Raw genomic sequence first — 25094 nt, 5'->3', positions numbered from 1 at the left:
ACTAAACCTACCCATCACACACACACACGACTCCTAAAGCTACCCATCACACACACACACACACACACACCCGACCTCTAAAGCTACCCATCACACACACACCGAACCCCTAAAGCTACCCATCACACACACACACCGAACCCCTAAAGCTACCCATCACACACACACACACACACCGAACCCCTAAAGCTACCCATCACACACACACCGAACCCCTAAAGCTACCCATCACACACACACCGAACCCCTAAAGCTACCCATCACACACACACACACCGAACCCCTAAAGCTACCCATCACACACACACACACACACCGAACCCCTAAAGCTACCCATCACACACACACACACACCGAACCCCTAAAGCTACCCATCACACACACACCGAACCCCTAAAGCTACCCATCACACACACACACACCGAACCCCTAAAGCTACCCATCACACACACACACACACACCGAACCCCTAAAGCTACCCATCACACACACACACCGAACCCCTAAAGCTACCTATCACACACACACACCGAACCCCTAAAGCTACCTAAACATCACATAACATTCACACTCATAACCGTTCTCTAATGCACATCGCGTGTCTGTAGTCAGCTTCATTATTAAAGCGTTTTACACAACAGAAATACCGTGTTTGTAAGTTGTAGATCAAGTAAGATGCCAGGTAGGAGTATCGATACACCTAAACAACACAAAATGGACAAAATGGAATAAGTCCAAAAAAATATGCTAAACAAAACATTCATGTCTATACAACACTGAACACACTGCAAAAAATTACACAAATATCTAAACATTCTTAAATCAAGATACATTTACTTGAGAAGCAAAATTACTGAAGATATTAATTTTTTTTTTTTAAATGTCAAAATGAAGTGAGTTTTGATTAAAACAAGAACAAATATCCTCAAGACTTTATTTATAATGCATTAAATCTGTTAATAAATGCTAAAAATGCATTATAATATTAGCAGATTCCTACATCTGAAATTAGTTGTTTGTCACGTGTTTTAATGCACTATACTTTCTAAAGGCGCAACAATGAATATATAAGCATTATAATGTATTATAACTGTGGTTACAATTATTCATGAGATCATATGAATATTTATAAGCATATTCACTGTAAGGTGCATTAAAAGGTGCAACATTATAACAACGTTATAACATAATAACATTATATCCAACATTTATAAGGTGCATTAAAAGCCACAATAAATGCATTAAATACATTTATAATGCATTATATAAAAAGGCTTTAACAAGTAAACATTTTTGCAAATTGGGTCAGAAAAATAATCTTGTTTTCCCTTTTTGAATTAAGTTTATTTTTCTGACCCAATTGGCAGATATTTGTTCTTGTTAACCCATTAAACCCCTTAATGCACATTCCGAACTTAAATGGTTGTAATTCAAGAATGCTTTGGAAAATAAATGTAAGATTGGTCTTGTTTTTAAGAGGACATTTGGCAGATTTTTGTAGAAGTGAAATAAATTAAGGAAGTTAAACAGAAAAAAAGTTATAGAAGTTTGTATGAATGTTAAAAATTTAATTATTCATATTTTATATAAAATATATATTTTCAAAACCTGGTGGACTCTAAAAATGCAAAAAAAGTCAAAGCCAAAAATCGGAACAAGTTGTGTTTCAAATTTTAGGTTGATATCTCTTGAAATGAGCTTTCAGTGAGATTTAGTTTGGGCGCAGTACCACACTTCTCCACTAGTGGACATTACTGCCCATATAAGGACACCTCCATTTCCATATGTTGTCTGAGTGATCTGAACCATTATTATTACAATTTTCATACAATTTTTGAAGTAGACATCCTATTCAGAAGTAGTATTGGAAGTTTGGCAGATTTTGATATGAATTCAACCTCTAAGAAACACAAGAAGAACACGTATGTGCATTATAGCTCGCTGTCACATCACTAACGGTACATTCACACGGGGCATCAGCGTCAACACTTGACGGAAGGCGTGGCTGAAGTTTGGCACTGACGCCATGGTCATAGCAGCATCAGCCAATGAAATTAGACAGGACTCAACAACAACGTGATTGGCTGCCGCCTGGCTACTGTATTTGCATAGAGAGATCCTGATTGGCTGACGCTTCCGTCTGCGGCGATTCACTGGCGTTGCTCGCGGCAGAAGTTGAAAAATTCTCAACTTCTGCCGCAAGCAACACCAGTGAAGCGCCGCCGACGGATCCACAATTCTTTTCGGCAACGCTTGACGTCACCCATTCAAAGTCAATGGGAAGCGTTGATGCTGACGCCCCGTGTGAACGTACCGTAATGCTGAATTATTATTTTATTCTTTATATTTCAAACATTTTCAGAGCTTTTTTTCTAAAAGAATTGAACGGATGCTATCTTTTGAACCCTTGGCATGAAAACAAACTGAGGTTTAACTAGAGATTGTAAGCTTTCAAATGATAAATAGTTTGTCAAGATTAGTTTGTTTAGTATAGGATATTACGGTTTTAAATATATAATGGCCGATGCCAATATAAGGGGTTAAACAAAAACTCACTTAATTCAGATTGTTTTTAAAAATGTATATATCTTCATTAATTTTTCTTCTCCAGTAAATGTATCTTGATTTAAAAATGTTTAGATATTGGAAAACAAGACAGAAACATTGAGGAAGAACATCCGTGCATGACTATAATTCATGAAGCTGTTTTGCTTGATTTGACCTGTTATTTTAAATCAATTTTTTTGTCCCTTTTATAAAGAAAAGCTTGTGAGAATCATTGTGACCTCTGACCTTTCTGACATCATACGCCAGTAACACGTAGTTGAGGTCTGGTGACACGGAGAGCTTGGAGGCCTTGAACACGGCCTGTGTGAAAAACATCATCATTTCATTATTCAGGACAGTGATGCTGCAGGCAACCAATCAAATGTTAGCATCCTTCAACTATCAATATTATAATGCGGTTGTGTGAGTTTAACAATTAATTGTTAAAACATTTAATATTGTGAACCTTCCAGGTCTACTGACATTTGTAATGACATCCGCTGCAAACATTACAATGCTCATGTAGCAAGTTGGGAAGAAAGAAATATTAATTGTATTTTATTTTTATATGATGAACTTCCCAAAACAAATTTTCTATTAAGTAAAAGACTTGAGGGTTAATTTTGTATTCAATACTTATATGAGCGAGTCATGCAATGTTATTGTGGTTAGGAATTATCAATTAAGGTGTTTCGTTAAGTGGGACGTTTATCAGTGTTGCGCGCTATGCCTTTAGAGAGTGCGTGAGTTACGTCAGCCTTAAAGTTCATTAAATATTAAGCACAATGTGTTACTGAATCGATTATACACATGCATGTTGTGTATTGTGAGTTTTATGTGACTGTATCTGACGCACGTGGAGTTAGCTAACTCGTGATTTGTGCACAGGTTGGCGCAAGGGAAATATACTGATCAAATTGTCCCATGTGTTCCCTGGTATGTTCAATTCTTCAATTTAACCCGTATAAAGTGATCTAATTTATGTAATTTGGGTCTATAATGTATTTGTGGATTGTGCTTTTGAGCTGATGTATTCCATCTTTATTTGCAGCTATTACGCTGGGTTTGCAATTCTAAAGAGTATAATGTAAATGTGCCTGATGTCTTGAGAGAATATTTGTTTGATACGTACAAACATTACTCTTATACGTTATTAGTGATATGTTCAAAGAATACACACCCAGCCATTTTATTACTTTCTTTATTTTTCCTTTATACATTAAAGCAAATAACCCAATACTGCTGTTAGACTACTACATAATGTTAAACATCTCCTAAAAGGTAAATGTAGGAACTTAACAAGTGCTAGGTTTAGTGTATGTTACAGTGGTCCACAATTATGGAATGAGCTGGATACTAATCTAAAATAATCTGCTTCATTATTTATATTTAAAAAGAAACTAAAGCAACAACTATTGGAGAGATATAAACCCGAGGGATTTGCGGCAGAGAGTTAAACCCCTTTCTCTTGGTACATGGATCATTTCTGATTGAGGTTCAAAGGTATCGTGACTGTCAATTTTTGTCTGCTTAAGGTAACTGTATTTTAAATACCCACAATTTAAAGAATGGTTGTCTTGGCATCTGAAGTTGGACCGCTTACATAATCTTTACCAGGTAGATGGGGTGGTGTTGGTGGTGGGATGGACCCCTATTTATAAGCTATTGCTTCTTGGGAGTCCATTTTTTACAATAGAACACTATTGTTTTTTTTGTTTTAGTTTTTTTTCTTGATCAGTTGTTGGTTAGGTTACATGAACCATGGTGTATACTATAGTAGTAGTCCTTGGCTGCTAAAAAAAGTAATCTATTTTTGTAACTTGTCACCCTTGTTATATGGTACTTCCAACATGTAGCAATATATGCAATGTGGGAAATTGTGGGAAATAAATAAATAAATAAATAAAAATGTATACAATTGTATTACGTCAGCCTCAGATCGCAAATGGACGCTGGCGAGGCAAGACGCACTTGTTTTCCTTTCACTCTTCCCACTTAATATTGTGTATAACGTGGAAAGAGGTTGGCGCAACGGAAATATACTGATCAAATTGTCCCATGTGTTTCCATGGTTAATAAAATCAGTCGTTTGAAGCCATCCTGCCGTCTGCTGTGTGGAACTCCTTATGTACAGAACTGGCTCTGCTACACTCATGATAACTTTCTTTAACTTTACAATAAGAAAAATCCACATCGCCAGATATTTATTTTTTGACAGCGATGCCATATAAACATATAAAGATACGTTCAAATTCTAAAGCTGGCTGCACGCTTGTCTAGTTTGTGGGATTAGAAAGATGTTTTCTCATCTGAAGTGTTTGTATAACATGACTCACAAATGTGCTGTTCTTCATCATAACCTCGGTCTGATTGGTCTCCATGTTCAGCATCTTCAGATCTCCGTCTCGGTCCCTGTAGACGAGCCGATAAGCTGAAGGAGAAACATATTCACACAAACATACAGAACATACTACCGGTGAAACTCGAAATATGAGAATATCGTCCAAAAGTTCATTTATTTCAGTAATTCAACTTAAAAGGTGAAACTAATATATTATATAGACTCATTACATGCAAAGTGAGATATTTCAAGCCTTTATTTGTTATAATTTTAATGATTATGGCTTACAGCTTATGAAAACCACAATTTTAAAATTAGAATATTGTGAAAAGGTTTTCATAAGCTGTAAGCCATAATCATCAAAATTATAACAAATAAAGGCTTGAAATATCTCACTTTGCATGTAATGAGTCTATATAATATATTAGTTTCACCTTTTAAGTTGAATTACTGAAATAAATGAACTTTTGCACTATATTCAAATTTTTCGAGTTTCTCCTGTAGGCTATACACACAGTAGCGTGACCCTATTCAGATTCAAGAGTTGATTCTGTTAAAGGGCTCCTATTATGCTTTTATTCATGTTTATTTTTCTTTAGTGTGTATTGTTGCTGAAAGTCATATAGTTATAGTTATATGAGCCGCTCACAGTATAAAACTCTTTCCTTGCCATTAATGCTTGGGTAACACACACACGTCTCCTTCCGTTAATAATAATAATGTCTACTGCGGTGGCTGTGATGTATATAAACCTACCAACGTCCGGTTTAGAATGATGTTTTAGTCATAATAACATTGGTTAATTGAAACGCCGTCATTTTGCAATAGTTTTGTATCGATATTTAGAAAAAATCGCAAAAGTTTTGCGCAAATCTGTAATGGAAACGCGGCTTGATGAGTGCGCTAAGGCAGGACCAAACCATTTCATGCTGATACAGGGGGGTGGTCGGCCAATATGGATGTTTACTTTTTGGTCAATGGGGATATTTAACTTTTCTTGCCAAAATAAGTAAAATCAAAGACATCGTTCATTTAATTACTATTTGAAATATACTCAATGATGATGGTTTATATAGTGTATAATATAATAAAAAATAAAAAAAATAGTTTTTATCTATTTGTTGGAATCGTCCTAACTTTCCCCCCCTATACGGCACCCATAGTTATAGTTATTCTCTATATCAGTGTCAGTGTTTCTGGACTCCCTGAATCGTAGTCTTGAGTTTTTCTCCGGGAACTATTTTCACAATTTTCCTCATTTATAGTCCCCCTGTAGTCAATACTTGTATCCCTTAAAACTCATCTTTGATCACCAAAATGACATATTTAAATGTTTTTTCCTGTAAAAAAAAAAATCTTCATGCCTTAAAATATCTTGAATGTAACTTGACACCCTTGCCTCATTTAGTATGCGCGGTTCTATTAATATGCAAATGAGCCCCGCCTCCACTCCCTCACTCAGAGATCCACTGGTTGACGATCACACGTTGATCTGATTGGTTACAAGGTAGTGTGTGACGTCAGAAACACCAGCGATTTCAAACCGTGTTTTTGAGACTGTCTTTGGTTCACTGCAGTTTTAAGCAGAAAATACTCAGCAATGCTGTCGACTTATGAACTTACACATGGTGTGTCTTAAAGCATATTAACAACATCACATAGACACATAAACAACATTAAAAGCTGGATTTACACCACAGGGGGACTTTATATAATTAATATGCAGAATAAAGGGGCGGGGCCTGGTTGAGTTAGTTAGTAGTGTGTTAAACTGGCGGTTATGGTAAGGGTCGGGACATTTCCCAAACACACTCAAAGCGCTCGACCAATCACAACACACTGATCCAGCCGACCAATCAGAGCACAGTGTGCTTTTCAGAAGGAGGGGCTTCATAGAGACAGGAAGTGAACAGAGCGTTACTGACAGACTGGGAAGAGAGGAGCCGCAACAATGGAGAATATGGAATATGATTTTTGAACATTCAAGCATGAAAACCTGTTAGTACAGCCCAAAAACTAAATCAAGGGCATAATATAATAATAGGTCCCATTTAAAGAGCCTACATGTGTGTTTACAGCCTTGTGTGTCTATTTGACAGGTCTTGTTTAGTCCGACACACACACACACACACACAGCTGCCGCTGCAGAACATAGACTGAGATTGAGAATGTCTTTCTCACCAGAAACCCACTGAGCTTCGAGATCCTGATCCTGCAGCTCGCTGGAGAAAAGGTCATCCAGGGTCAGACAGGATCCCAGACCGTGGTGAGGATCACCTGAGACCATCAACACAAACACACACACTAACATGAGCATGTTCTAGATAGTGGAGTGTGTGTGTGTGTGTGTGTGTGTGTGTGTGTGTGTGTGTGTGTGTGTGTGTGTGTGTGTGTGTGTGTGTGCGTGCGTGCGCGTGTGTGTGTGTGTGTGTGAGATGGGTAGGGTTAGTGTAAGGGGACAGAAAGTTTGCACAGTGTAAAAATCATATCTATGGAATGTCTACTTTTAGATAGCAAATGTGTGTGTACAAATATCTTAACATTCTTAAATTAAGATACATTTACTTGAGAAGCAAAAATATTATCTTGTTTTCCCTTTGAATGAAATTGTTTTTTTTGACCCGCCAGGCAGATTTCCCCCCCTGTTTTAACCATAAACTCACTTAATTTTTAGTAATTTTTCAGAAAATAAAATTTTATATTTAAGAAATGGAGCTTCTCAAGTAAATATCTTGATTTAAGAATGTTTATATATTTGTACTGGAAAACAAGACAAAAATACTGAGGAAGAACATCTTTTTTTTTACAGTGCAGTCAATCTGTCAGACATTTGTCCGGTTATGTGTAGGACTAATTTCTTAATATTTTCATTATTTTAGGCATTGTTTTGCTTGGTCAGTGTCTTTGTGGGTTTTTGGTTCTTATGTCGGTTGTAAGGACCTATAAATACCTGACATAATTTGGCGAAGTGACACATGAAAGTGTAATGCGGTCAAAACCTGCCTGGAACTACTTTAGCTGCTCGTTTACTAGAAAATAATTACACATCTAAGACCGTTCATAAACCAATCAGAATCAAGCATTCAACAGCCATGTGAAAAAATACTTTTTTCTTTATATACAATCTTAAAGGACAATTCCGGTGAAAAATGAACCTAGGGGTAATTAACACATGGTTATCGAGTCGATCGTTCTCTGGGATGTGTTTTCATGATAATCGAATGTAAAGAGTTTTATCTCTAAAAACTGATTAGCTTATAACGCTAGTATATAGGGCATAGAATAGGTCAAAGTAAATCGCTAGTTAATACCACTAACAAGGTTTAAAATAGCCTCACACTAACACGGTAGCATAATGAGGGTCTATTTTACCTATTCTATGCCCCATATACTAGCGTTATAAGTCCTTTAAACGTGATAAGTCCTTTAAATGCCCCATATACTAGCGTTATAAGTCCTTTAAACGTTATAAGTCCTTTAAATGCCCCATATACTAGCGTTATAAGTCCTTTAAACGTGATAAGTCCTTTAAATGCCCCATATACTAGCGTTATAAGTCCTTTAAATGCCCCATATACTAGCGTTTTAAGTCCTTTAAACGTTATAAGTCCTTTAAATGCCCCATATACTAGCGTTATAAGTCCTTTAAACGTTATAAGTCCTTTAAATGCCCCATATACTAGCGTTATAAGTCCTTTAAACGTTATAAGTCCTTTAAATGCCCCATATACTAGCGTTATAAGTCCTTTAAACGTGATAAGTCCTTTAAATGCCCCATATACTAGCGTTATAAGTCCTTTAAATGCCCCATATACTAGCGTTATAAGTCCTTTAAACGTGATAAGTCCTTTAAATGCCCCATATACTAGCGTTATAAGTCCTTTAAATGCCCCATATACTAGCGTTATAAGTCCTTTAAACGTGATAAGTCCTTTAAATGCCCCATATACTAGCGTTATAAGTCCTTTAAATGCCCCATATACTAGCGTTATAAGTCCTTTAAATGCCCCATATACTAGCGTTATAAGTCCTTTAAATGCCCCATATACTAGCGTTATAAGTCCTTTAAACGTGATAAGTCTTTTAAATGCCCCATATACTAGCGTTATAAGTCCTTTAAATGCCCCATATACTAGCGTTATAAGTCCTTTAAATGCCCCATATACTAGCGTTATAAGTCCTTTAAACGTGATAAGTCCTTTAAATGCCCCATATACTAGCGTTATAAGTCCTTTAAACGTTATAAGTCCTTTAAACGTGATAAGTCCTTTAAATGCCCCATATACTAGCGTTATAAGTCCTTTAAATGCCCCATATACTAGCGTTATAAGTCCTTTAAACGTTATAAGTCCTTTAAATGCCCCATATACTAGCGTTATAAGTCCTTTAAACGTTATAAGTCCTTTAAATGCCCCATATACTAGCGTTATAAGTCCTTTAAACGTGATAAGTCCTTTAAATGCCCCATATACTAGCGTTATAAGTCCTCTAAACGTTATAAGTCCTTTAAATGCCCCATATACTAGCGTTATAAGTCCTTTAAACGTTATAAGTCCTTTAAATGCCCCATATACTAGCGTTATAAGTCCTTTAAACATGATAAGTCCTTTAAATGCCCCATATACTAGCGTTATAAGTCCTTTAAATGCCCCATATACTAGCGTTATAAGTCCTTTAAATGCCCCATATACTAGCGTTATAAGTCCTTTAAACGTGATAAGTCCTTTAAATGCCCCATATACTAGCGTTATAAGTCCTTTAAATGCCCCATATACTAGCGTTATAAGTCCTTTAAACGTGATAAGTCCTTTAAATGCCCCATATACTAGCGTTATAAGTCCTTTAAATGCCCCATATACTAGCGTTATAAGTCCTTTAAATGCCCCATATACTAGCGTTATAAGTCCTTTAAACGTGATAAGTCCTTTAAATGCCCCATATACTAGCGTTATAAGTCCTTTAAACATGATAAGTCCTTTAAATGCCCCATATACTAGCGTTATAAGTCCTTTAAATGCCCCATATACTAGCGTTATAAGTCCTTTAAACGTGATAAGTCCTTTAAATGCCCCATATACTAGCGTTATAAGTCCTTTAAATGCCCCATATACTAGCGTTATAAGTCCTTTAAATGCCCCATATACTAGCGTTATAAGTCCTTTAAATGCCCCATATACTAGCGTTATAAGTCCTTTAAACGTGATAAGTCTTTTAAATGCCCCATATACTAGCGTTATAAGTCCTTTAAATGCCCCATATACTAGCGTTATAAGTCCTTTAAATGCCCCATATACTAGCGTTATAAGTCCTTTAAATGCCCCATATACTAGCGTTATAAGTCCTTTAAACGTGATAAGTCCTTTAAATGCCCCATATACTAGCGTTATAAGTCCTTTAAATGCCCCATATACTAGCGTTATAAGTCCTTTAAATGCCCCATATACTAGCGTTATAAGTCCTTTAAACGTGATAAGTCCTTTAAATGCCCCATATACTAGCGTTATAAGTCCTTTAAATGCCCCATATACTAGCGTTATAAGTCCTTTAAATGCCCCATATACTAGCGTTATAAGTCCTTTAAATGCCCTATATACTAGCGTTATAAGTCCTTTAAATGCCCCATATACTAGCGTTATAAGTCCTTTAAATGCCCTATATACTAGCGTTATAAGTCCTTTAAATGCCCTATATACTAGCGTTATAAGTCCTTTAAATGCCCTATATACTAGCGTTATAAGTCCTTTAAATGCCCCATATACTAGCGTTATAAGTCCTTTAAACGTGATAAGTCCTTTAAATGCCCCATATACTAGCGTTATAAGTCCTTTAAACGTTATAAGTCCTTTAAATGCCCTATATACTAGCGTTATAAGTCCTTTAAATGCCCCATATACTAGCGTTATAAGTCCTTTAAACGTGATAAGTCCTTTAAATGCCCCATATACTAGCGTTATAAGTCCTTTAAATGCCCTATATACTAGCGTTATAAGTCCTTTAAATGCCCCATATACTAGCGTTATAAGTCCTTTAAACGTGATAAGTCCTTTAAATGCCCCATATACTAGCGTTATAAGTCCTTTAAACGTTATAAGTCCTTTAAATGCCCCATATACTAGCGTTATAAGTCCTTTAAACGTGATAAGTCCTTTAAATGCCCCATATACTAGCGTTATAAGTCCTTTAAACGTGATAAGTCCTTTAAATGCCCCATATACTAGCGTTATAAGTCCTTTAAACGTTATAAGTCCTTTAAATGCCCCATATACTAGCGTTATAAGTCCTTTAAACGTGATAAGTCCTTTAAATGCCCCATATACTAGCGTTATAAGTCCTTTAAACGTGATAAGTCCTTTAAATGCCCCATATACTAGCGTTATAAGTCCTTTAAACGTTATAAGTCCTTTAAATGCCCCATATACTAGCGTTATAAGTCCTTTAAACATGATAAGTCCTTTAAATGCCCCATATACTAGCGTTATAAGTCCTTTAAATGCCCCATATACTAGCGTTATAAGTCCTTTAAACGTTATAAGTCCTTTAAATGCCCCATATACTAGCGTTATAAGTCCTTTAAACATGATAAGTCCTTTAAATGCCCCATATACTAGCGTTATAAGTCCTTTAAATGCCCCATATACTAGCGTTATAAGTCCTTTAAACGTTATAAGTCCTTTAAATGCCCCATATACTAGCGTTATAAGTCCTTTAAACATGATAAGTCCTTTAAATGCCCCATATACTAGCGTTATAAGTCCTTTAAATGCCCCATATACTAGCGTTATAAGTCCTTTAAACGTGATAAGTCCTTTAAATGCCCCATATACTAGCGTTATAAGTCCTTTAAATGCCCCATATACTAGCGTTATAAGTCCTTTAAATGCCCCATATACTAGCGTTATAAGTCCTTTAAATGCCCCATATACTAGCGTTATAAGTCCTTTAAACGTGATAAGTCCTTTAAATGCCCCATATACTAGCGTTATAAGTCCTTTAAATGCCCCATATACTAGCGTTATAAGTCCTTTAAACGTGATAAGTCCTTTAAATGCCCCATATACTAGCGTTATAAGTCCTTTAAATGCCCCATATACTAGCGTTATAAGTCCTTTAAATGCCCCATATACTAGCGTTATAAGTCCTTTAAACGTGATAAGTCCTTTAAATGCCCCATATACTAGCGTTATAAGTCCTTTAAACATGATAAGTCCTTTAAATGCCCCATATACTAGCGTTATAAGTCCTTTAAATGCCCCATATACTAGCGTTATAAGTCCTTTAAACGTGATAAGTCCTTTAAATGCCCCATATACTAGCGTTATAAGTCCTTTAAATGCCCCATATACTAGCGTTATAAGTCCTTTAAATGCCCCATATACTAGCGTTATAAGTCCTTTAAATGCCCCATATACTAGCGTTATAAGTCCTTTAAACGTGATAAGTCTTTTAAATGCCCCATATACTAGCGTTATAAGTCCTTTAAATGCCCCATATACTAGCGTTATAAGTCCTTTAAATGCCCCATATACTAGCGTTATAAGTCCTTTAAATGCCCCATATACTAGCGTTATAAGTCCTTTAAACGTGATAAGTCCTTTAAATGCCCCATATACTAGCGTTATAAGTCCTTTAAATGCCCCATATACTAGCGTTATAAGTCCTTTAAATGCCCCATATACTAGCGTTATAAGTCCTTTAAACGTGATAAGTCCTTTAAATGCCCCATATACTAGCGTTATAAGTCCTTTAAATGCCCCATATACTAGCGTTATAAGTCCTTTAAATGCCCCATATACTAGCGTTATAAGTCCTTTAAACGTGATAAGTCCTTTAAATGCCCCATATACTAGCGTTATAAGTCCTTTAAATGCCCCATATACTAGCGTTATAAGTCCTTTAAATGCCCTATATACTAGCGTTATAAGTCCTTTAAATGCCCCATATACTAGCGTTATAAGTCCTTTAAACGTGATAAGTCCTTTAAATGCCCCATATACTAGCGTTATAAGTCCTTTAAACGTTATAAGTCCTTTAAATGCCCCATATACTAGCGTTATAAGTCCTTTAAACGTGATAAGTCCTTTAAATGCCCCATATACTAGCGTTATAAGTCCTTTAAACGTGATAAGTCCTTTAAATGCCCCATATACTAGCGTTATAAGTCCTTTAAACGTTATAAGTCCTTTAAATGCCCCATATACTAGCGTTATAAGTCCTTTAAACATGATAAGTCCTTTAAATGCCCCATATACTAGCGTTATAAGTCCTTTAAATGCCCCATATACTAGCGTTATAAGTCCTTTAAACGTTATAAGTCCTTTAAATGCCCCATATACTAGCGTTATAAGTCCTTTAAACATGATAAGTCCTTTAAATGCCCCATATACTAGCGTTATAAGTCCTTTAAATGCCCCATATACTAGCGTTATAAGTCCTTTAAACGTTATAAGTCCTTTAAATGCCCCATATACTAGCGTTATAAGTCCTTTAAACATGATAAGTCCTTTAAATGCCCCATATACTAGCGTTATAAGTCCTTTAAATGCCCCATATACTAGCGTTATAAGTCCTTTAAACGTGATAAGTCTTTTAAATGCCCCATATACTAGCGTTATAAGTCCTTTAAATGCCCCATATACTAGCGTTATAAGTCCTTTAAATGCCCCATATACTAGCGTTATAAGTCCTTTAAATGCCCCATATACTAGCGTTATAAGTCCTTTAAACGTGATAAGTCTTTTAAATGCCCCATATACTAGCGTTATAAGTCCTTTAAATGCCCCATATACTAGCGTTATAAGTCCTTTAAATGCCCCATATACTAGCGTTATAAGTCCTTTAAATGCCCCATATACTAGCGTTATAAGTCCTTTAAACGTGATAAGTCCTTTAAATGCCCCATATACTAGCGTTATAAGTCCTTTAAATGCCCCATATACTAGCGTTATAAGTCCTTTAAATGCCCCATATACTAGCGTTATAAGTCCTTTAAACGTGATAAGTCCTTTAAATGCCCCATATACTAGCGTTATAAGTCCTTTAAATGCCCCATATACTAGCGTTATAAGTCCTTTAAATGCCCCATATACTAGCGTTATAAGTCCTTTAAATGCCCCATATACTAGCGTTATAAGTCCTTTAAACGTGATAAGTCCTTTAAATGCCCCATATACTAGCGTTATAAGTCCTTTAAATGCCCCATATACTAGCGTTATAAGTCCTTTAAATGCCCCATATACTAGCGTTATAAGTCCTTTAAATGCCCCATATACTAGCGTTATAAGTCCTTTAAATGCCCCATATACTAGCGTTATAAGTCCTTTAAACGTGATAAGTCCTTTAAATGCCCCATATACTAGCGTTATAAGTCCTTTAAATGCCCCATATACTAGCGTTATAAGTCCTTTAAATGCCCCATATACTAGCGTTATAAGTCCTTTAAACGTGATAAGTCCTTTAAATGCCCCATATACTAGCGTTATAAGTCCTTTAAACGTTATAAGTCCTTTAAATGCCCCATATACTAGCGTTATAAGTCCTTTAAACGTGATAAGTCCTTTAAATGCCCCATATACTAGCGTTATAAGTCCTTTAAATGCCCCATATACTAGCGTTATAAGTCCTTTAAATGCCCTATATACTAGCGTTATAAGTCCTTTAAATGCCCCATATACTAGCGTTATAAGTCCTTTAAACGTGATAAGTCCTTTAAATGCCCCATATACTAGCGTTATAAGTCCTTTAAATGCCCCATATACTAGCGTTATAAGTCCTTTAAACGTTATAAGTCCTTTAAATGCCCCATATACTAGCGTTATAAGTCCTTTAAACATGATAAGTCCTTTAAATGCCCCATATACTAGCGTTATAAGTCCTTTAAATGCCCCATATACTAGCGTTATAAGTCCTTTAAACGTTATAAGTCCTTTAAATGCCCCATATACTAGCGTTATAAGTCCTTTAAACATGATAAGTCCTTTAAATGCCCCATATACTAGCGTTATAAGTCCTTTAAATGCCCCATATACTAGCGTTATAAGTCCTTTAAATGCCCCATATACTAGCGTTATAAGTCCTTTAAACGTGATAAGTCCTTTAAATGCCCCATATACTAGCGTTATAAGTCCTTTAAATGCCCCATATACTAGCGTTATAAGTCCTTTAAATGCCCCATATACTAGCGTTATAAGTCCTTTAAACGTGATAAGTCCTTTAAATGCCCCATATACTAGCGTTATAAGTCCTTTAAATGCCCCATATACTAGCGTTATAAGTCCTTTAAATGCCCCATATACTAGCGTTATAAGTCCTTTAAACGTGATAAGTCCTTTAAATGCCCCATATACTAGCGTTATAAGTCCTTTAAATGCCCCATATACTAGCGTTATAAGTCCTTTAAACGTTATAAGTCCTTTAAATGCCCCATATACTAGCGTTATAAGTCCTTTAAACGTGATAAGTCCTTTAAATGCCCCATATACTAGCGTTATAAGTCCTTTAAATGCCCCATATACTAGCGTTATAAGTCCTTTAAATGCCCTATATACTAGCGTTATAAGTCCTTTAAATGCCCCATATACTAGCGTTATAAGTCCTTTAAACGTGATAAGTCCTTTAAATGCCCCATATACTAGCGTTATAAGTCCTTTAAATGCCCCATATACTAGCGTTATAAGTCCTTTAAATGCCCCATATACTAGCGTTATAAGTCCTTTAAATGCCCTATATACTAGCGTTATAAGTCCTTTAAATGCCCCATATACTAGCGTTATAAGTCCTTTAAACGTGATAAGTCCTTTAAATGCCCCATATACTAGCGTTATAAGTCCTTTAAACATTATAAGTCCTTTAAATGCCCCATATACTAGCGTTATAAGTCCTTTAAACATGATAAGTCCTTTAAATGCCCCATATACTAGCGTTATAAGTCCTTTAAATGCCCCATATACTAGCGTTATAAGTCCTTTAAACGTTATAAGTCCTTTAAATGCCCCATATACTAGCGTTATAAGTCCTTTAAATGCCCCATATACTAGCGTTATAAGTCCTTTAAACGTTATAAGTCCTTTAAATGCCCCATATACTAGCGTTATAAGTCCTTTAAACATGATAAGTCCTTTAAATGCCCCATATACTAGCGTTATAAGTCCTTTAAATGCCCCATATACTAGCGTTATAAGTCCTTTAAACGTTATAAGTCCTTTAAATGCCCCATATACTAGCGTTATAAGTCCTTTAAACATGATAAGTCCTTTAAATGCCCCATATACTAGCGTTATAAGTCCTTTAAATGCCCCATATACTAGCGTTATAAGTCCTTTAAACATGAAGTTATGCATGAAAAACTGACTCAAAACCAGACATTTGGGACTTCACCTCTATGTGAATGAATGTTTATTGGCACTGGAAGCACACAGACCTGTAGACAGCAGAAAGATGGACAGACCGATCAACGACAGCACAAACGCAATGACCAGAAGTGAGATTCCCACACCCTTCCAGTTCATTTCTGAGGAAATACTTCCCACATCCTACAGAGAGAGAGAGAGGAGAGACAAATTTCAACATTATTAGATTCAAGTTTAGATAATACATTCATCTTTAATAAGAACGTCTGTGTGATTATAGTGACTCACTGACCCTGTTTACTTGCACAAGGATATTCCAATACTAATCAAAATATTACACTGCAAAAAAATCAAGATGCATATACTATATGAGTAAAATGACATAAGATATTATGTCCTGTTTTCCAGGGGAATTAATAAAAATTATGTGAGTTTTTGCTTAAAAAAAGCGTAATTATCTGCCAATGGGGTAAGAAAAATAATCTTAATTCAAACAGAAACAATATTATTTTTCATACCCCATTGGCAGATCATTTTGCTTGTTTTAAGCAAAAACTCACTTAATTTTGATTTATTTCTCCAGAAAACAAGACTTAATATCTAATGTAATTTTACTACTTCAGTAAATGCATCTTTGATATTTGGACTGTATGGAAACTAGACAAACATACTGAGTAAGAAAAGCATTTTTTGCAAGCTTTATGTAAACATTAATAACCATAACCAGACTAAGCCTGTTTTCCAGTAAGGAGGAATCTGAATAAGACCGCTGATATATATCTATATATTGATCAGAATTATTTGTCGAGTTAACGGCTTATTCAGAAGATCCACTGTAATTAGTTTCTGCCGGTCTTAAAAACGTCTCAATCCCTTTTGCGAATAAAGGCATTAAATTAGAGCAAAAAGTCTTAAAATTCATAAAGTGGCATTAAATGTTGCATGCGCTGCATAAGGTATTTTTGTTCTGTAGTTTTCCCAGATAAATATCTGAACATCCAAAAATCAAAATACTTTTACTTGAGATGCAAAAAGTGTTGTCTTGTTTTTGGACTCAAGTTTGTGCTTAAAATGAGGCGTTTCAATTAGAAATTAAACATAGTTTTACATTTGAATTAAGTAAATTACTAAAGAAACTAAAAAATGACTAAGCCCATTGGCAGATATTTGTTGTTTTATTATAACCATAAACTTTTATGGTTTATTTTATTTTAATAACAATTTTTCTCATATTATGTAATTTTGTTCCATTCAGTTTATTCCTTAAAATGTCTTCACTTGAAAGTCTTAGATTTACCTTCATAAAACCTGTTAATTAGAAGAATCACCAAAATGCCACATTATTGACAAAAACTAACAGAATTAATTGCCAAAAAAGTCAAACTACAGCTACGGGTTTTATTTTACTATGCCAAAAAAAAAATGCATGTAAAAAAAAGCTCACAGGAAAAAGCATACATTGACTACAACATAATCAGTTATTAATATTGTTAATTTTTGTACATTTTTTTTATTTTTATGACAGCCTGCCCAAAAATAAAGTTTCATTACGTTATTATCACAAATAAAACAATCAACTCCAAGCACAACTACGCAATATGCTTGCAAAATCTTATGAATAGTATTTAAATAAAGGGTAAAGATGTCCATTTTCCTAGGCTGGATATCACTTTTTACATATAAAAAATTATATGTATGTAGATGTCACATGAATACCTAATTTTAAATTTTTCATGATGCACTTTTTGTTAAATATTGTTTGTTGTGGTACATTTATCGCCCCTTGAATCGAGTGTAGTGGCGATCGTACCACAACAAAAACCACTTGAGGGAATTTGAAGTCTCCAACACGTAATGCTGCAAGAAATCAGGTCTGCCATGGCTTTCGATTAACACTTGATTTCATGCAGAGTAGAAGTACTTGCAAACACTGCTGCTTGCATTGCTGATGTAAACTGAGCTCGTACGTATGCAAGCAACAGTGAACATGATGCTAATAGCTGGACATGACAAAACCCATCACGAACATCCACGCACGCGCGGTTGAAAAACTGTGTGGCTCCCCCAGATCGTAATTCCCTGTCGCTATCCACCTGAGCAGGTCTCGTTTATTGAGTTTTCAAGTGTGTTTTCGGTCTCGGCGCGACTCTGTGCCCTTTATTTACTGTGGTTTAGTTAAGTGCTTGTGTCTTCAGTGAGTTTTAAATGAGAGATGCACTTCTGGATCTGCAATCTCAGTGTTTCCTGACTAATGGTGGCTTTAATCTATACAAACGAATCAACTAAAAGCTGCACCAAATACATTACTGAGAGAGCGTCTCACTTGAAAGGTGTGTGTGTGTGTGTGTGTGTGTGTGTGTGTGTGTGTGTGTGTGTGTTTTCGACTGAATCTGATTGACTTTGTTCTATTTTTGTTGCATACTGAACACTATTTGTTCATTGAAATGCCAACGCTGTACAGCTGAGTTTTGTCTCTGTCTCGGATTCTGTGAGAATGAGATAAACTAACTGCGTCTGATAAACTAACACAAATATAATAATATCTGGAAGCAGACATACTCATAAGCCAAAGTCAAAATCAGTTGTAGGATTTAGGGCACTAGGACCTTTGAGTATGAGTACTGATGATTATGTCATCATTTGTTGTGTTATATAACTTGTGTGTGTGGGTGTATATATATATATATTACACACACACACACACACGTATATATATACACCAAAATTACATATTTCAACATTTTTTCCTTGAAAAAAAATTCTTCATGCCTTAAAATATCTTGAATGTAACTCGACACCCTTGCCTCATTTAGTATGCGCAGTTCTATGAATATGCAAATGAGCCCCGCCTCCACTCACTCACTCAGAGATCCACTGGTTGACGATCACACGTTGATCTGATTGGTTACAAGGTAGTGTGTGACGTCAGAAACACCAGCGATTTCAAACCGTGTTTTTGAGACTGTCTTTGGTTCACTGCAGTTTTAAGCAGAAAATACTCAGCAATGCTGTCGACTTATGAACTTACACATGATTTGACTTAAAGCGTATTAAAAACACCACATAGACACATAAACAACATTAAACGCTGGATTATAAGTAAACATAATTTTGGCCAGACAAGTAAAATTCAGTGTTTAGCCTTTAGGACAGACACAGAGAATACATACAGCATATTGAATAGTTGTGCTTGGAGTTGATTGTTTTATTTGTGATAGTAATGCAATGAAACATGACAAATTATGCCGACATCATTTTTATCCTGTCATACAAAGAAATGATGAAACCATGCAAAAACAAAACAGAACCAAGGGAATATTAATAACTGATTATATAGTCACTCTTTGCTTTTTGCTGTCAGATTTTAAAATATATATTTTTTTTTAATGTTCATATTTTGGTGGTTTACTTGACCTTGTAGGGTCATTAAAAACCAATATCCGCTTCTGGCAACGACTGTATTCCTTAATCACAATCTCAGCACAAACAGATTTGAGTGTTGATTTGTTTTTCTCATCTCGTCTTTTGTCTCGGTGTCCACTGGCATTAAAGCTCAATGTGCCGCTGGTGATCAGCAGGAGATTAAAGTTAGCGAGTTTTACTTTAATCTCAAGCAACTCAGACGTAACGTAATACTGACAGATACACTCCTCAGCGTACAGCTTTAAACCGTAATGACCGGAGCTTTTAAAAACACGATCTATGATCTGCTCTTCTCAGACCTTCTTAATGTAGAGATGAAACCCTTCAGATTCAGAGCAACACCAGCGGCAAAGTACAGGAGAAACCCGAAAAATACGAATAAGAAAGTTCATTTATTTCAGTAATTCAACTTAAAAGGTGAAACTAATATATTATATAGACTCATTACATGCAAAGTGAGATATTTCAAGCCTTTATTTGTTATAATTTGGATGATTATGGCTTACAGCTTATGAAAACCCCAAATTTAAAGAATATTGTGAAAAGGTTTTCATAAGCTGTAAGCCATAATCATCCAAATTATAACAAATAAAGGCTTGACATATCTCACTTTGCATGTAATAAGTCTATATAATATATTAGTTTCAGCTTTTAAGGTGAATTCCTGAAATATATGAACTTTTGCACCATATTCACATTTTTCGAGTTTCGCCTGTACATCTTACACACACCAGTGGAGGACAGTTATGATTAGGGCTGCACGATATGAGGAAAAGCTGCGATGTGCGATAACATTGTTTAATATTGCGATGACGATGTGACTTGCGATAAATGTGATTGTTAACTATACTGTTCCCATGTCTTAGTCCTTTAATAGATTCTTTGCGTGATAGGTCAAACGTTTATTACCTGCCTGGTTCAGAATACACGATTTTAGCGCGATTTTGGCACGATCCGTTTGACGTATGGGCGTCATGGAGATTCGTAATAACGCAAGATTCGATCGTTTCATCTCGTATAGTGTGTCATAGTGGGCGACAACCTACGTCGCGTCTGCGATGCTTCACGACAGAAAGACTATAGCATGTTTAATTCTTTAACGGTCCTCCACGACGGGTTGAATATGTGAGCGAGGCGAGACGTGAGTGAGTGCAACAGTGAGTGTGTGTGTGCGCCAGTGAGCGTGTGAGCGTATGTGTGTGTGTGTGTGTGTGTGTGTGTGTGTGTGTGCGTGCGTGAGTGAGCGAGCGAGTGAGCGAGGGACAGTGAGTGTGTGTGTGTTTGTGTGTCTGTGCGTGCGAGTGAATGTTTGCGAGTAATGTGTGTGTGTGACGGCACGCGATGACTGGTCGGAAAGCAACGTGTAGTCTGACATGTTTCTTGTCCACGACAAGATTTTAGGAGTCAAAAACGTGTAAATTAGTGCTAATCTGAACCAGGCATTATTCATCGTGCCAGGCTGTCTGTTGCGATGTGTTCATCGCGGCAGTTCATATCGCGATGACGATGAAAATTCGATGTATCGTTCAGCCCTAGTTATGATATGAATGTGTATTTTTTAATTCAGACAGCATCAACAAAAACATGTATAAACACACGCACGCACACACACACGAACACGCACACACACACACACACACACCTTCATGCTCTACATTTAGATGCACTCAGTAAGTTTGAGTGAGTCTCATGAATGATTGAATGAAAGTCCTCTGACGTGTCCCTCGAGACGAGCCTGACCTTCATCCAGATAAACCTTTAATCTGCAGAGCGCTGTAACCCAACATGAGTGTGTTATTCTGCTGATCTTAAACCTGAACACGGTGACAAACTCACACACAGCAGAGATAGCGACCACACACCACCGCTCAAAACTTCTGTGTCAGTGAGATCTTATCATGTTGTGAAAGAAGTCTCTTCTGCTCACCAATGCTGCATTTTTTGCATTTATCAAAAAAAAAATACAGTAAAAATAGTGAAATATTATTTTAATTTACAATAACTGTTTTCTATTTTAATATATTATGCAAAGCTGAATGTTCAGCATCATTACTCCAGTCTTCAGTGTCACATGATCCATCAGAAATCAGTATAATATGAGGATTTTCTGCTCGATTATTATTAATAATGGTGTGTGTGTGTGTGTGTGTGTGTGTGTGTGTGTACCCATGTTTGGGTCAAATATGGATAAACCCAACTATTGGTTTAAATTCATTAATTACATTTTTAAACCCAATGGTTGGGTTTGTCCATATTTGACCCAAACTTGGGTTAAAACAACCCAGCATTTTTTAGTGTGTGTGTATATATATATATACACATATATGAAGAAGATTTTCAGGATCGTTTCATTAATAAAAAGTTCAAACGGCAGTTATTTATCATAGAAATCTTGTTTACATTATAAATGTCTTAAATTTTGATTAATTGAATGTGTCCTTACTGAATAAAAGTATTGATTTAAATGATTAAATGTAAGTATTTAGCTCTTATGATTAAGGTTAACTCCCTATAGTTTATAAATTTGACATTTTATTTATATAGTTCGGTTTGACAGTTGTTGTCAAAAAAGTTTCGACTCTATATTAAACTGTTAAGCAGAAGTTGCACGCAGTCTCTTTTGCACATGATGATGATGATGATGATGATGATGATGATGATGATGATGATGATGGTGATGGGAACTCTTCCTCACCTTCACATCGATGGATGAGCGTCTGTGGCAGTGGTTGGACACTCCGGCCGTCTGATTCATGTCTTCTTCTTCTTCTGTTTTCCAGCGGTGAATCTGATGAAGATGATCCGAGTGTGTGTTATCCCAGCGCTCCGAGTGTGTGTTATCCCAGCGCTTCGAGTGTGTGTTATCCCAGCGCTTCGAGTGTGTGTTATCCCAGCGCTTCGAGTGTGTGTTATCCCAGCGCTTCGAGTGTGTGTTATCCCAGCGCTCCGTCTCTGCTCTCCATCACAATCCAGCTGCGCGTCACGGATGCTCCAGATGCAGAAACATCTGTCTGTCGGAGCGATAAATCTCCAGAAACATGACTCTGCTGGATTATGACAATGCGCTCGATGATTTACACAAGTAGGACACGGGCCAACTAACACTCACGAGCTGTAAAAATAATGCTTTTTAAATGTACTTCATTACAATGAGTTAAAGCAACACATTTAGTTTCTACTTCATTTAATTGTGACCAATCTACAGTAGTCCGGGGATATTTATTAATAGTGGGGAAATTATTCAGACACCAGATATTATTTTTGATATTTTTTTACTAGTGTGTGCAGGACACTTTAGTTCATAGTTAATTTATGTAAGTGAGGAGAGCAAAATAAAGTAAACTGTGACATTATACCCCAAAAGTTCTTCATACAGTGACTACCAGTAACATTTATAACAAATTTTTGACCAAATATGATTCAGACACTTTGAGCTGATCATGTTTTCTTCAGTGTTTTGTCTTTAATTGCTAATGCTCTTTTTACACACACACTGAACACAATGAAGCATTGCTTTGTAAAATAAAATAAAATAAAACAGCCCCACAGAAATTTGGTGTCCTTAAAAGTTGTAGTTTTCCAATTTTTTTCAATTAAGGCATTAATATAAATTTCCAAAATATATTTTTTTTATTCTTCTTTTTAGTCAACTTTAGCATGTGTGTGTTCACTTATTCTAGACACTGTATGTATTTGTGTGTGAATGCATCATTATTGCCAGACGATACAAACAATTTTGTAACCATTTTTTTTAGGAAGATATAGTCATACTAAACATTATTCAGACACCAGATATAATTTTTTATATTTTTTTACTAGTGTGTGCAGGACACATAGTTCATTTATGTAAGTGAGGATAACAAAATAAAGTAAACTTTGACATATTATACCCAACAATTCTTCATACAGTGGATTATCAGTAAAGTTTATATTTGTTACCAAAATATATTATATTATTTATATTTGTTACCTAATATGATTCAGACACTTTGAGCTGATCATGTTTTCTTCAGTGTTTTGTCTGTAATTGCTAATGCTCTTTTTACACACACACTGAACACAATGAAGCATTGCTTGGTCACTGGTTGAGCTAAACTGGTATTATCTAATTGTGTAGTTAAATTTACCAGCTGACAGATATTCAACATAATTCATGTGTGAGACAGTCTAACAGAAGGACGGACAAAACCTGTCAAATATCAACTGAGTTCTGCTCATATTTCATCACCACTTTCTAAACTATAGCGAATAAACTGAGATAATGTGAGAAATGTCTGAATATATTTAGGTTTGACTGTATCTACACCGCTAAAATGTGTTAAAGCACCGTTTCCATGATCGCGCATGATCTCAAGAATGACTTTTGAGTTTTGAAGCTTTCGAATGACACCTAATTAATGATGATTACAAAAATAGACAATAATAAAGAGCCCCTAGCAGGACATTGAATTTCATCCTCTCCTATTTATTGGTTTATTTTAAGGTGTAATACAGACGGTTTGGTTATGAAGCATCTGAGGTATAAAAACTGCAAGTTACTGTGTTTTGATGATCATCCGTCGGGCTTCGGCTCAGCTCTTCAGCGCAGATAAATATGATTTAAATGGTTTATATAAATGAATACATTGATATTACATGTAATTATTGCATTTCATGAAAGTAATAAGCATTAAAGTTATTCACATCACACACTGTAAAAAATGCTGGGTTGTTTCAACCTAATTTTGGGTCAAATATGGACAAACCCAGCCATTGGGTTACATTTTTAAATTAAATTTTTAACCCAACGTTTGGGTTTGTCCATATTTGACCCAAAATTGGGTTGAAACAACCCAGCATTTTTTAGAGTGTTATCATTACAAATTAAAAATTTGAATATTGTGAAAAGGTTTTCATAAGCTGTAAGCCATAATCATGAAAATTATAACAAATAAAGGCTTGAAATATCTCACTTTGCATGTAATGAGTCTATATAATATATTAGTTTCACCTTTTAAGTTGAATTACTGAAATAAATGAACTTTTGCACCATATTCAAATTTTTCCAGTTAAATTTTTTGGTCACACTTTAGTTTAGAGTCCAATTCTCACTATTAACTTTTGATTCAATAAACTAATTACTGCTTATTAATACAGTTCAGGGGTTTTTCCACTATACGTCATATCTAAGAACGGCTTAACCCAGTAAACTATAGCACTGTCACTGTAACGTGTGTGTGTGTGTGTGTGTGTCTCACAGCTAAGGAGATAACCCTTCTCTTCACGTAAGAGGAAACAGGAAGTTCTTGCTCAGCTTGTGGCTTCTTGTGTGTCTGCGGGTTTTTCATCTTTCTTCATTTCCACGTAAGTTCATGTCATCATATCGCTGAGTTCAGTCACCTAAACTTCTCGAACTATTAATGCAAATAATACAGTAATGGCCCAAAGTGATGTCCGGA

At 35.7% G+C, this 25094-nt stretch overlaps 1 protein-coding gene and 1 long non-coding RNA gene across 4 annotated transcripts in view; one reads left to right on the top strand and one right to left on the bottom strand.

Annotated features, from left to right (window-relative positions):
* Positions 1-22589, bottom strand: part of LOC307001597 (inactive dipeptidyl peptidase 10) — a 54598-nt gene extending 32009 nt beyond the window's left edge. Inside the window, exons 1-6 of one of the 2 annotated variants that reach the window (XR_013798270.1) lie at positions 22352-22589; positions 16305-16416; positions 7070-7165; positions 4884-4978; positions 2794-2868; positions 648-700 (exon numbers count right to left, since the gene is read on the bottom strand). Coding sequence is in view for 1 of the 2 variants with exons in the window: in XM_079618321.1 (XP_079474447.1) it covers positions 648-700; positions 2794-2868; positions 4884-4978; positions 7070-7165; positions 16305-16416; positions 22352-22411 (491 nt within the window). In the remaining variant the exon portion in view is untranslated. The remainder of the gene's footprint in view (positions 1-647; positions 701-2793; positions 2869-4883; positions 4979-7069; positions 7166-16304; positions 16417-22351) is intronic. The other variant, XM_079618321.1, reaches the window with a different exon arrangement.
* The window catches only part of LOC307001598, a 54752-nt gene extending 29765 nt beyond the window's left edge, over positions 1-24987 (top strand). The window contains exons 4-6 of one of the 2 annotated variants that reach the window (XR_013798271.1): positions 7073-7154; positions 22437-22738; positions 24896-24987. This is a non-coding gene — a long non-coding RNA (uncharacterized lncRNA). Of the gene's footprint in view, positions 1-7072; positions 7155-22436; positions 22739-24895 lie in introns of those variants that run through there. The other variant, XR_013798272.1, reaches the window with a different exon arrangement.
* The last annotated feature ends 107 nt before the right edge of the window (positions 24988-25094 follow it).

This window comes from Phoxinus phoxinus (assembly GCF_949152265.1).
Source record: "Phoxinus phoxinus genome assembly, chromosome: 7".
Classification (NCBI taxonomy): Eukaryota; Metazoa; Chordata; class Actinopteri; order Cypriniformes; family Leuciscidae; genus Phoxinus; species Phoxinus phoxinus.
Note: the sequence above shows the minus strand (reverse complement) of the source record. Positions and strands in the feature narration are given on the sequence as shown.